The 13,334-nt window shown below is 41.8% G+C and overlaps 1 protein-coding gene across 1 annotated transcript in view; it reads right to left on the bottom strand.

Annotated features, from left to right (window-relative positions):
- The window catches only part of klhdc8b (kelch domain containing 8B), a 65,893-nt gene that overhangs the window by 20,100 nt on the left and 32,459 nt on the right, over nucleotides 1–13,334 (bottom strand). The window contains exons 3-4 of the mRNA XM_064298175.1: nucleotides 5,122–5,286; nucleotides 1,147–1,371 (exon numbers count right to left, since the gene is read on the bottom strand). Of these exons, the coding sequence (XP_064154245.1) occupies nucleotides 1,147–1,371; nucleotides 5,122–5,286 (390 nt within the window). The remainder of the gene's footprint in view (nucleotides 1–1,146; nucleotides 1,372–5,121; nucleotides 5,287–13,334) is intronic.

Genomic DNA, 13,334 nt, shown 5'->3' with positions numbered 1-13,334 from the left:
CACTTGCTGTCAGAGGAGCAGTCTCAAAAAGTACCCACTCACACAGAAAAAAGAAATGTTACCAGACCAATCTTTAGCTTTTTTACATGACAGTTTTATGACATGATTGGAATTTCTAAATTCTCATGGCATCAGAAAAATGCTAATAAAACATAAACATTGAGACATAATGGCTTACCAGGCTCCCTTTTCTCTTAATGATGTTCCAAACCGTTGATTTTGGTAAGCCTAAGGTTTGGCCCATGTCTCAGACTGTTTCTGATTCTTATTTCTCAGCCTCTTAATGGCTTCCCTAACTTTCATTGGCACAACTCCAGTCCTCAAGGCAATCAAAAGGCTAGAATTAAAACTAGATACTGAAAGTTTTATACCTGCACTAAGGAAGCAATTGAACACACCCGACTAATCAGAAATACATATATTGCAATTTACCCCAAACATTGTGATGCCCTGAAATGGTGGTGGGGGGTGGGGGTAGACTATTTATAAAAAGTTCTGTAATTTCTACATGGTGAAAGTAAAATGTATAAAATACCCTTAAATAAAAGCTAAACACATGTGAATAGTTTGTGCATTTAACCACACATGAATAGTTTGATTACAAATCTAAAATTGTGGAGTACAGAACACAGAATTTGTGGAGCTAGATCAAGAAAAAATATGTCTTAGTCCCAGACATTAAGGAGCTCACTGTAAGTGTGTTTGGCAGGAAAATGTCTTGGCTTAAAAATGAGTTAACTGAACACTTAGTTGACTGAATGCGAACAGCTATTACTTACCTACGGAGCAGAAAATAAAAAAGTTCAAGCATAAATAGTGCAGTCCAGAAATATTTGGACAATATTGCTTTGTCTCTATTGCTTTGTACTCCAGCACCTTGGATTTAAAATGAAGCACTCCATACAAGGTTCAATTTCTGACTATCGGCTTTCATTCGCAGGTATTTACATTCACATCGGGTGACACATGTAGGAAATGAACCGCCATATTCATTACTTCATTACAAATCCAACGTGCCGGAGTCCACAGCCAAAATAACAAAAATTGCATCACTGTCTTACAAGCTGCACAGTACAGATACTATACTTCACTTTAAAACCGCTGCTTCTCATTCTATGTGAAAGGAGCGTGCCTTCCATGACTCACCCAGCTCGGTGTCGTACTCCTCCATGGTGCTGACGAAGTGCGGGCGCGAGTAGAAGTTGTGGGGGCCCGGCTGCTGCAGGCCCCCCAGGCTGTAGAAGTAGCGCTCGCTCAGAGCACAGCTGGCGAAGGCCCGTCGGCTGGGGATGCAGGGGAAGCGCGTCCAGCTCTTCACTTCCAGGTCAAAGGCCTCGAACGCGGTGACGGGCAGCTTGCCCTGGCGTCCACCTGCGAAAGACGAGGGGCCGACGGTCAAAGGAATAGAGTAATGAAAGGCACACAGAGGCAGGGCAGCGGGGACGTACTCTGACAACAGAACGGGATTGCAGTCTGAGAAACCGAAAAGGGGCAGATAAATGCAACGGCAGCACAACACACATCATGACGACGGTTCCAAAAATGAGCCTGCACAATGGGCATTGTCATTTCCTCATGAATACAAATGACAGTATTTACGTGGTGTGTATTTTTAAACAGATGCTTGGCACAAACATGAGAGAAACTGATAGGAGAAGAGGATACAAAGAGCTGGATCTCCTTATGAATGGAAAGAGGTTCTCTTCTTTTTCTGGGGTTTATCCCAACGAAGCAAGTAGAGACAGTCACAGGGCCTCCCCAAATATTTCCTCTCCCACTGCACCATTAGAGACCATAACATATTCATAAGACATCCACCATTACTTAAAGTAAATTAAATTAGCTACCATCTCTTTTTACCATTTACCATGTTTCTAATGTATGTGGGAGTTGAGAGTATTTCTCTATTCCTCCTTCTCCTCGCCCTGACGTCATCGTTGCTGCGGACGGAGTATCAGGGCCAGAGCCGCCCACACTCTGGTTATTTTCTCCTGTGACATGTGTCTGATTATGCCTGACATGCGGAGTGGCTTCTCCCTTCTGGTTATCCAGGGCCTTTGCCCCCAGCTCCCTGTCAGCGACTGCCTTCGTCACCACACAGTCTGGCTCGAGCCACAGGCGCACACACAGGAGAGGGCCACAGAACACATTGAGCTGGTCACACGGCGTCATTCAGCCAGTGGTCATTAGCGAGTGAAGGTCAGGCAGAGACCGAGCGCGAACCCCGCATGATGGGTGGCAGCCATCTTTCAGCACGCACTTTAATGGGCATTTCAAAGCAGACAAAACACATCGCCCCCGTGTTTGTGTTTCCATAGCTGCGAGCTTGAAGCCACAGAGATAAAAATGCCTGGCTGATGCCCACCCCCTCACCTGTTTGCTTTTTTTTTTTTTTCCAAAAAAAAAAAAAAGGGTGTTGAAAGGCTGCCGGTGACGGTGCCTGGACAGAGTTGGGCAGTGTGAAAAATGTCACGGGTATGTCAAATACGCTTCATGCTGCCAAAGGGGGATGTAAAGAGGGATCAGGCTCTCTGTGCTTCTGATCCACTGCCAACTCTGGCATCTATTCTCCATCAGATTCAGGAGAAAAAAGAGTAAGAGGGGAAAGATGCTAAATCTGCAAATCGACGACTGAATTTCTCGTCTGAGACAGCAGTGAGTGGGGCCCACGTCGCCGCCGGATGCACCGCCCCATCGAGAGGCAGCGCTGCTCTATCGCGGTGTTCAGAGACCTGACTGAACCACCTCACAGTCTGCACGATCCAAACCGCTCCCGCTTTGAAGATGAGCTGCCGCAGAAGGGAAAACATCTTTATCTCTGCTACTGCAGTGCAGTCTCGTGGCACAGCTCCAGACTCTCCCGCAACGTCGGGCTGCCTGACAATATGCATGCATAACATTTGGCTGACTAAGAGAAACACATTTTGGTTGATTAAAATATCACCAATCAGATGTGTCATTGGAAAAATGCTGCAGACCTATCGGCTCAGCAAAGCGCTACACAGAAATTAGCATTCTGGCTGAACTTCCCATCAAAACTTCCCAGTAAACCTACAGTAGCAAGAAGAGGGCCGTATAACCTCCCGGTGTCCAGTGCTGTGGCTCCAGTGGGGATGCAGCTGCCCATGTTAAGGGCAATTGGGCCCATTTCTATCCAGGGCGGTGACTCACAGCCCCCTGGCCAACAAACCGGCAGCTGCAATGCACATTTATCTCCATAAAACAAATGATCATTATCAGCACCATCCCTCATTCTGCTGCTTAATGCAATTCCCTGGCATTAGCCGAGCACAGGGCACAGGAGGTGATATTTCTGCCTGCAATCCAGCATGTAATTTCCGGCAATGAGGTTAAATTTCTTTCATTGTTTAAAAATATCACTACCTTTTCCCCCAATCTAACACTTAAGTGAGGAACAGGAAACTAGGAATTCACATTACAGCCGATGGGGAAATGGACAGTGAGATGATGGTTGTGCTGTCAGTGTTTCATCCATAATTCTAGCATTGCTATTATCCAGCTCATTTAAAACAGACCTCAGGGCTGATACCATAATGTGTTCAGTCTCGTGTCATGTGTGTGCAATTTAACCCTGCTTATAATATCTTTTAATTTCAGAATATTTCAACCTTGCTTTTTCTCACATTAAGCAGTAAGCTCAGCGCTTACAGTAGGGCTGTTCTGCCATGTGGCAGATGGTATGCAGATGGTAAGAGCCGGTGACCCATCATCTGTGGGACGGAGCAGGCTGGAAGAATGGTGAACCACACAATAGGTGGGTGAGGGCATTGCCCTCATTGACCTGAGCAGTATTCTCACAGACACCACGCCCAGGGGCCAGTGTCAGACAGGGTGTTCTGGCATGTAAACATAGGAGAGCGCTGGGAGTGGTGGACGTCCTAGCGACATGATACATACAGCCAACTGGCACTGACGGCGCTGCTGCCCCTGCCCGCTAGGCAAGGTGGGCCTGCAGGGGGCGATGGTGACCATAATGGGTGACAAGCACATCCTGCCTGTGCCAGACGACACATTCTGCTTGGAGGGGCCATTGCCACTTTGTGTAAAATGTACATTGGTACATGTTTTATCACAAACTGATAAAAGAGTGCACTCTCCATTTGGCATTGCTGAAGCCTCAGGGCCTACTTTTATTCTAAGATATTGCCAATTTGTACCCAATGGCCAGAAATCAAATCCTGACCAATGGCAGGATTTGTGATGGTGAATTGAATTGACCTGTGAGAGGATCAATTGTGGGGGTTAAAGTTTGGCACTATTAGCCATTGGACATAGCAGGGAGGATTTCAGGTGTCAGGGCATTCCCAGCCTATTCCAGAGAAACTCCTGTGGTTGACCGTATGCCTGCATTTAGCCCCCACCAGCTGCACATAGAGGGAAGTCTTCTGGTGCAAAGACTGGTGCAGCTGCTGGAGCGCAGAGTGAAAAGTGGCGGCTGGCTGAGTGCCCCTTGGAAGACATACGCGCCAGTCAGCGCACTCAAAAATCAACTGAAAATGTCTCAGTAATGAGATGCAACAAATATGACTGGTGTTCTAAATTAAGGGAAGAAATAAAAACAGTAGACTCAATAGGAAGAAATGTAGAGTGCTGCCACAGAGTATTTTAAGTAGATAAACTCCAGGTAGCGCGAACCAAGGAGCTCTTGAAGGTAGGGTACTTACAGAGTCACAGGAGGAATAGCCAAAAAGATAAAAAGTATTTAACTAACTAGACACCTCCGGCACACCTGCGCGAAAGGAAACATTTTAAAAGCCTTTATTTTAGCAGCAAATCTACTGATAGTAAGTTAAAAAAAAACCAACCGGTTTCAACCTCTTCATCAGGGTGTAATAAAAACAGCAAATGAATAAAAAAAGAGTGTTGGTTACAAGCATTCTGCCCTTTCTCCCAGTGAAATGAATGTGGACCAGTTAAATGACTGCCTCACTACTAGGAAGCATATTCATACTGTAAGCACCGACCTTCATGAGAATACTTAGCTGAACAATCCACCTATGCAGAGTGCTTGCTACAATACTGACTGCTTTTGGATGAAATGCATAGAATGGTTTTGTTGTGCTCTGACTGGAAGTTGGTTATGGGCAGTGAAGGACCTACCCAGCACATATATCTTGTTCCCACGCAGGAAGGAGGCGGCGCCATAGCGTGGAGTGGGCATCGAGGGAAGAGGCTGCCATTGGTCTTTGGCTGGCTCATACACCCGCACCAACGCCTGGGGGGTCGTGTCCGCACCCATCCCTCCCAGGGCGTAAACCTTCCCATCTAAGACAAAAACCAGGGGGTTAAACTACAGTCTAAAGAATATGAAAAATGAACTGGAAAAAAAGAAACCTTGAGGACTCTGAGATCACGATCACGGAACAGTGGAAGAGAATTCACTTTATTTCCTTGGATCACGTTGATTTTTGTCACATTCTTTTTTTTTTAACGTCACATGAAAAAATGAGAACAGTTTGAATATCATTACAACCCAGAAGTCTTTTTTTCCTCGGACACAGAGGAGCATGGGAGAAATTCTTTTCAGTCCCTGCAGACGCGCTCCACTGATCTACAGAAAAAGAACACATTTCCCCAGCACTCAAAGGAATCAGAGACACTGTCTCTAAAATGGAGTATGCACTTTCTTTCCCCGCGACCAAACTATTTTTGGTCTGTTGATTGTACTTAAAAATTTGACCCTTTCTAGCCATTCCCAAGAGACTGTAATATTTATCATGCTCCACTAAGAGCTGAGAGTAAAATATGTCTCCACAGCTAAAGTTTTCAAGGAGAAATACCTTTTTAAAAAAAGATGAAACTCAGCAAGTGAGGCTGCCCTGCAGATAAAACATCCGTTGCTGCATAGACGGCATGAAGGTGCCTAGCCAGCAGACTGAGGTGCCAGCATGAATGACATCACCGCACTTGTTGGCTTATGATGCCGCAGTGAGACACAAGCACTTTATGTCAGAGGAAGAGGATGGGGAGGCATAGGAGGAGAAAGTGTAAGGGTGGGGATTAGCAGTAAATTCTAAGAGTCAGCTCTGTTATGGCACTAATCCAGAACACCACGGTTCTGAGCCAGGAAAGCATAACTCCAGCAGAGGCTAAGTTGACTGCCTGATTTAAAATCATTTTCTTTTTCTACACAGCTATATTTTTTCACAGCAGATTTGCTTCATTCTTTCGCTGTTTTACACCCTCGCTGAATACCTTGAAGCGTTGGGTTCTGAAAACTGAAGTAACTGAAGAACCCATTCAATGCATTTTCAAGTTAAACATTCTAGTTGAATTCTAATTTATTCAACCTGAAACAAAACAGTAAAAATGACACAAAAATGACATTTTGAAGGACTTTTACCATTACGAGATTTATGCAGTTTGAATAATTTTGTAGCCACTTGTTGTCCTATAGACTGGAGCAATGCTCTGCAATAGTCTATCTCGTCTGTTTTCCTTCTGAAAAGTGTTTCTTTGTGCAGTACAACTCTTTATGTCAGGCTTATCTCCCACTCTCCTTTTCTGGTTCAAACCTTCCTTCATAATGTCAATATCTATGCCTTCCTCACCTTATTCGTCATTGGCTAATTTGTACAGTATTGTGTCATACCACTTTGGCTCTTGGCGACAGTCTTTCACTTCTCTCCCTCTCCTTCTCTGTCAGCAGAACGGACACACTGTCCTCCATCTGTGCCGAGCTGTCGCTGCGAGCACTCTTTATTAGTCTGCTATTTAACAGCTGTCAGAGGTCCCCGCTCTCAGACCACTAACTCATACTGAAATGGAGCGAGAGAAGGGGGAAAGCAGGAACAGAAAGAGAGAGAGAGAGTATGACAGGTATAAAGTAAATTGAATGGATGGTAGAGAAAAAGAAAGAGGGGAAAGAGAAAGACCAAGAGGAAAAGAGAGATAGAATAAGGAAGGGAGAGAGAGAGAGAAAGATGCATTGGATTCCATGATGCACAATTCCTCTTCATTCCCTTCCCCACTCCATCTTGCATGGCCTGTCTGAGGTAAAGTGCCTCTTCAGTCATTCTCTGAATCTCTCTCCATATCCACTTGTCTCCAGACATAATTTAAACACATCCTGCTGCTGTTACTTTAGGATGCTTTCTGCCTATCAGACATCCACAACACTTTCCACTGCACCCTGTTACTGAATGTGCATAAAACCACAGAGGATCGAATGCCAGAAAATGTACAGTAGGAGACAACTGAATTGACCGTTTACTGATTGAAAATGAATGAACATTGTAGGGGAAGAAAGTTATGCTATATAATCTCATATTTGGACTATCCTTTAAAGAAAATGTATTTGCCCACCCTTTACAATAGCACAGTAAATTGTACAAAATATCATATACTTAGAGATTGAGCGAGGCTTGTGTGAAACATTTAAACCCTTGCAAACGGACAAATAACCACTCAAACAAACAGTCCCAACACAAAACTCAACTCCACACACAGCTCCTCAAAGAGCTACATAATGTGCTCCACCAACCTCAATCCACATACACATACATTGACACTGAGCTACACACACACACACAGACAATCCATGCAGAGCTCCAAACATATTTCAAATACAGCACAGAATAAAAATATATATATGCTGTTCTTTTCATCTCATTTGTAATTTTCCATGGTACCACGCTCTCACACCTCATCTCGTAAATTACCAGATGTGCACAGAACGCACAGCAGCTGAAGTGTGTGAACTCCTCTGATGATACCCAGTGATTTTGTCCCCACACTTCAAGACATAAAATGTACTACAGGAGAGAAAGGGCCAGAGACCAAAACCATTTATCACTGATAACAATGACCTGTAAATCTGTGAAAAACAACATTAACCCAAGGGCACCTCGTCAATTTAACCTCCCCTGTCCTACTTGCAAATGGAGGCTAATTTTTCCAGCCACTTTTATTTCATGGTCGTTGTTGGCTAATGACTCAGCCCGTACTAATGTTACAATGTCTGTTGGGTCCAACTAATTGAGCCCCATAAAATAAATATCATTGTTACAAAAAGTTCAAATATTTCCTGACAGGAAATATTTTAAGAGCTCTGTGAAACTATAAGAGGAGGACATTTTCCCTATTTTGGGGCACACAGTGTCTTTGTTACAGCCCTGTAACAAACTAGATGGAGTTAGAAAATTCAGTTGTATAGACATTAAGTACAAGAAACCCACATGCCAGTTGTCTAAAATAATGCAACTACTGTTGAAGCAAACCTCATTTAAAGCATAGCATTCCCATTTCACATATCTAATGTCTTCATAAAGATTCAGTAGAGGATACAGAGCTGAAAATGATGGCTGGTGTTACACAAGATTAAAAAAGAACTTCTACATCCAAGCTCCCTCTGCTCTACACCCCCAGCAGATTTCTGAGAGCGGTTGCATAACATCTGTGCAGCATCTGCTGTAGGACTCCAGGGGGGGTGGAAAAGGGCAGCTCCAACAGTGAGGGGAAGGCATGCCCTCAGCCTCCAGGGATCCAGACTTCCCATACCTCTCGAATGCAGTCGGAAGCCTCCTGAGCTTTCACAGTGCAATCTAACGAATCACTCCTAATTAGAGTAACTCAACTCTGATCTCTGCCTATTTCTACTGGAGATGCCATGGCAACAGAAACACAGCAGAAGAAAATGAAAGGGAGCACACACACAGACACACACACACACACACACACACACACACCAGATTATAATACTTCCAATCTACATTACAACTCATATCCGCAGGTTTATTAAAGCCTGAGAACCTGTTGGTAGTCACCTTTAGGGGCATAAATTCAGATATCGCCTTTTCTCTTTTATTAAAGAAAAGTAAATCTTTTCTTGTTTGTCTAACTATTAAAATATATTTTCATTCATTCTGATGTGTTCAAACTACTGGGCTCTCAATGGGTTTTCAAATAGCACTTCTGAGCCACTGCAATTTGAGGAACTGAAACACAAAGGGGAATCTTCTGATAAAACAATAGGAGATTTAGTGAATTTGATAAGCGCCTACAAGTACCTGCACTGAAATAAGTGCACCTTAGACAAGTACAAAAACACATAATTACTAAACAAACCACTCTAATCCATATTTTTAATTTGTGGTTAATTTCAGTTTTAGACTATGTACTGAAATTATATTTTATGAATAGCAAGTCTCAAAAGTCTTGTTCTCAAAAACAATTTACAATAATTTGAATTAATCATCACTGAATTGGCATGTATCTAAAAGGATTTTTAGGTTAATCTGAAATTCTTTAGAAAATTTCAGTATGTATTAGAAACTGCAAATGCATGCAAAGTAGATAGACTTTAAAGCAGCAATTAATATCAAACACTAGCAAACAGCGTAATGTCTGAAAACTCTGGTACCACCTCAACAGAGGGGTCCAGTGTGCAGATTCCACAGAGAATTAAAATAAAATAAAATTCACAAAAGGATACTGCGTCTGATGTTCAGAAGATAAATATTACATTGAACTGAAAACCCACTAGGACTAGATGACCAGTGTAGCTGGTAAAGGCACCTGCACAACTGCAGTGAATAGGTGGGGAAACTGTGCTTACACCATGCTGTTGGACTCTAGATCACATTAAGCAGCTGAGCGTTTCGTTGAAATGGTGAAAATCTGGTCAGAGTATGTCAGATGCATGTTCATAGAGCCTAAGATTTATCCAGTTACATAGTTAGGGATGTAAGTGGCTCCCCACTCCTGGTATACACCACCCAGGTGTATTTTTAACATTTTTAATCTGTCAAAACCTGCATAAATCCAGGGACACTATAATATTTGCCCTTTCAGTGGCATTAATAAATGACGAGGTCTATCCCATAGAAAAAAAAAAGTTACTGTACAGAAGATGTATAATGTAATGTAAAATGTAAATAGTTATATCTGCAAAAGCAAGCTCACTTGGACCAACGGTATCAATTTAGAATTTATGGTAAATTGCATTAAGAAGTAGGATCTAGTACACTTTCAGCACACTACATGAAATAAATACTTTACAAGAAAAATAGTGGGCTTTGTATCCATGCACTCATAAAAATCAAACAGAGCACTGCAGTCAAATTAGAGACTCTTTGCACCATGAATGAAACAATACAAAACTGACATACTGTCGATCAGACTTAATGCAGAGCGGAAAGGCACAAACATAGAATACTCCTTAATGAATTGCAAGCTATCCTTTGCTGTTTTTCTTTTGGTAGTGTTGGAGGAAAAAAATGCTAAAGATACAAATTACAAATAATAGCTCCCGGCAGAAAAATAGTCTTTGGATTTGAATTTGGATGAAACATGGTATAAATAATTAAAATCTTTGGACTGTGAAAGCAAAGCTCTGTTGGAGTTAAGGTGCCTGGTTGAAGTTCATTACCTGTTCACGAAATTGTGTGCACCTATCTACCACCTCCGTCACTCATATTAAATGGCATACAAATAAAACATCCTGCATTGTGAATTTCTAACATCAGCATATTTTTGTATTGTCCCCAAGCTTTTGCCACAACAAAAATTAGAAATATGGAAAGATAGCCAGTACACTGTGTTCCTGCATAACAAAATTAGCTAAGCAGAAATGAGAAATTAGCTAAAATCAGCTATATTGGATCACCATGGCCAAATAGGAATCTCTGAATCTAAGAAGTTTGATGGAATGATTAGTATGTTATTTCCTTAATAAATAATAAAAGTTAACTTAAAAAAATACTAGAATGAACATCATCCATGCTGTGATGTCCAACTCTACCCTGAGGCTTTATTGATCAGTAACACGAGCCCATGACTATTCAGCAATCTTGGCTTGAATTCATCAAATGCATTTAATTCATAAGGTCTATCACTTATATGCAGACAGAGAGACAGAGAGAGGGAGAGGGGAGAGAGAGAGAGAGAGAGAGAGAGAGAGAGAGAGAGAGAGAGAGAGAGAGATAGCGTGCAGTTGTTCTGTTATGAAGGTAATGAGGCACAGACAGTTTTCTACAATGGAAACATACAGCACCACTGAAGTATTGTACTGTGTACCAGCTGCAGACAAATATATAGAAGTCTTCATATTCAAATAGCATAGAAATAAAAAGAAATAGTTAGAGGGGATGTTCTGAGGGATTCATTGATTCTGTTTGCTGAACGCTACTTCCATTGTAGTGCTAAAATATACCCAACTACTTCAGGCAACCCTGTGCTTACCTAATTGCGCTTAAAAAAGGAAGCACATTCAAGATGACCAGGACGATGATTAGAAACAACATGAATCACAATGTCTTACCTGACAGTATATTCAATATGAAGCGATATTTGACTTATGGGTAGATAGCTCCTCATACGGAAAACAAAGAAAAGGAACCGATGGGGTTCTATAGGGTTCTGGGGTGCCATGAGGACAATATTTCAATAAAGCTTCATGCCGATGCCTTGATGACCCTGGCCTTTGACTTTGAGACCAGAAAAGCAAAAGCATTCATGGGGACCCATGAAAACTTTTGTATCATGTCATCAAAATGCGGAAACCACAGGAAAATGTGAAGACAGCCTAAAACACGTCACACATTTCACTAACTTCACTGTTACAGGTTACAGTGAATGTCACCTTCTTTTATTCTGACAATGGAAAAAAATGGACACTGAAACTACAGCTTCACTAGTCGTCAGATAAATACTGATCACATATGGTGCTCAACCGAAATGTCAGGGTACAGCAGCAAAGGTTGTTAGTGCCCCACAGTCAGCAATTATATCACCTTGAAGGCACTTTCTGCCAGATCAGTAACATACAGACAGACCTCTAAGGAAAACAAAGCAGCTGCAACAAAAACATGCTAGTGGGCAAGTCTGATGGTCTGTTTTCCTGGACAAATAAAACGCACGAATGAGGACACAATGCTATTAAACAGTAGGTGCCATCTTAGCGGCGAGGCATTTATACACCAATGTCAGGGCCTGAGGTAAAAAAAAACAAACAGGAGGCATTGCGAAATGCTCTAACCACAGAGAGAGATTATTAACGCGCCTTCTCGTTAAGATTGTGCAGTAATTACAGGTTAACATCCTCCCTTTGTGATTTCATTATGCCAGTTCCTATGCTTAGCTGAATATCTCAGGTGCAGAAATATAATTAGGATGCTCTGAGTGTAGTCTGCGATTGGAATGGTGATTTATCCTCCACCTTAGCACAGACATACTTGACGAAACTGATCACAGTCTGGAATGAAGTTCTCAAACAGTTTGAAGTGACTAATGGCATACAAAGTGCCTGACTGTGGTTGGATGTGACTGGCCTTTATCATATTACAGATGCTAAGTCATAAATATAAGTAAATCAAATATGCTTATATAATAATATAACATAAGTAAATAATATATCATAGTATAACAGAGTTGTGGACACCTTGTCTCTGCATAGAGATTTGCTCCGTTCATGTCGCACTATTACAACACTCTGTTTTTACATGACTGCATTAATCCATGAGACTCCTTTGAGACTGAAAAACCAAAAAAAAAAAAAAATTCTATCAAAAACCAAAAACAACTTGAATCATCAGAGCAAAAAAAAAAAAACAAGTTTAAAGGACTTTTGACTTGAAAAAGTTCAATTGATGAGACACGAAAAAGTGGAAAAGAGGCAGACAAGCAGTGAGACTGTGTGGGTTTGTTTGTCAGACACAGGCCTAAACACAAACCCGGAGTGACAGTACGCTGACACCATGAACAGCTACAGTAAAACGCCCGCATACATAATCTCACATCATGCTGCACATTATCTATCAGGATCACACATATCTCTCACGTGTTAAAATCAGCTTCTGAATGATACAGCTTGCTTGCTGTTCATGACATCTGATTACTCATGGTGTTCATGATAGGCTTACTCATGATTAGGGTCTATGAACAGAAGGCCAGGGACATTCATATTGAAAATATACTGTGATTATTTTAGTACTTCAAATCAAACAACAATAAAAAAAATAATAAGTTCAAATGTATTCATATGGGGTGTACATAATTTGATACCATTGACAATTCTCCTTCAGGATGTTTCTTTTTCATGAAGATCTCATACATTTAGCCTTCTGCTTTCTCACAACAGGTACTGCAGCTGCAATAATTTACCACATCCTCTTCATGGCAAATTTTCTAGGATGGACTATAGAAACTGGTAGATTATGTTTTTCTGTTTAAATGTTTTGCAGCTACACACTAATTTGGAAAAAACTGAGATGTTCCTCAGCCAACAATTTCTCCTTTCTTGTGATGTGAATTAATTGGACAGATTTCCCTACTGCTGTGGAAACAGATTCCTTTGTAACAGTTTCAGAAGCTCC

The sequence above is a fragment of the Anguilla rostrata genome, chromosome 11 (assembly GCF_018555375.3).
Source record: "Anguilla rostrata isolate EN2019 chromosome 11, ASM1855537v3, whole genome shotgun sequence".
NCBI classification, from domain to species: Eukaryota; Metazoa; Chordata; class Actinopteri; order Anguilliformes; family Anguillidae; genus Anguilla; species Anguilla rostrata.
This window is presented reverse-complemented; position numbering and strand designations above follow the sequence as displayed.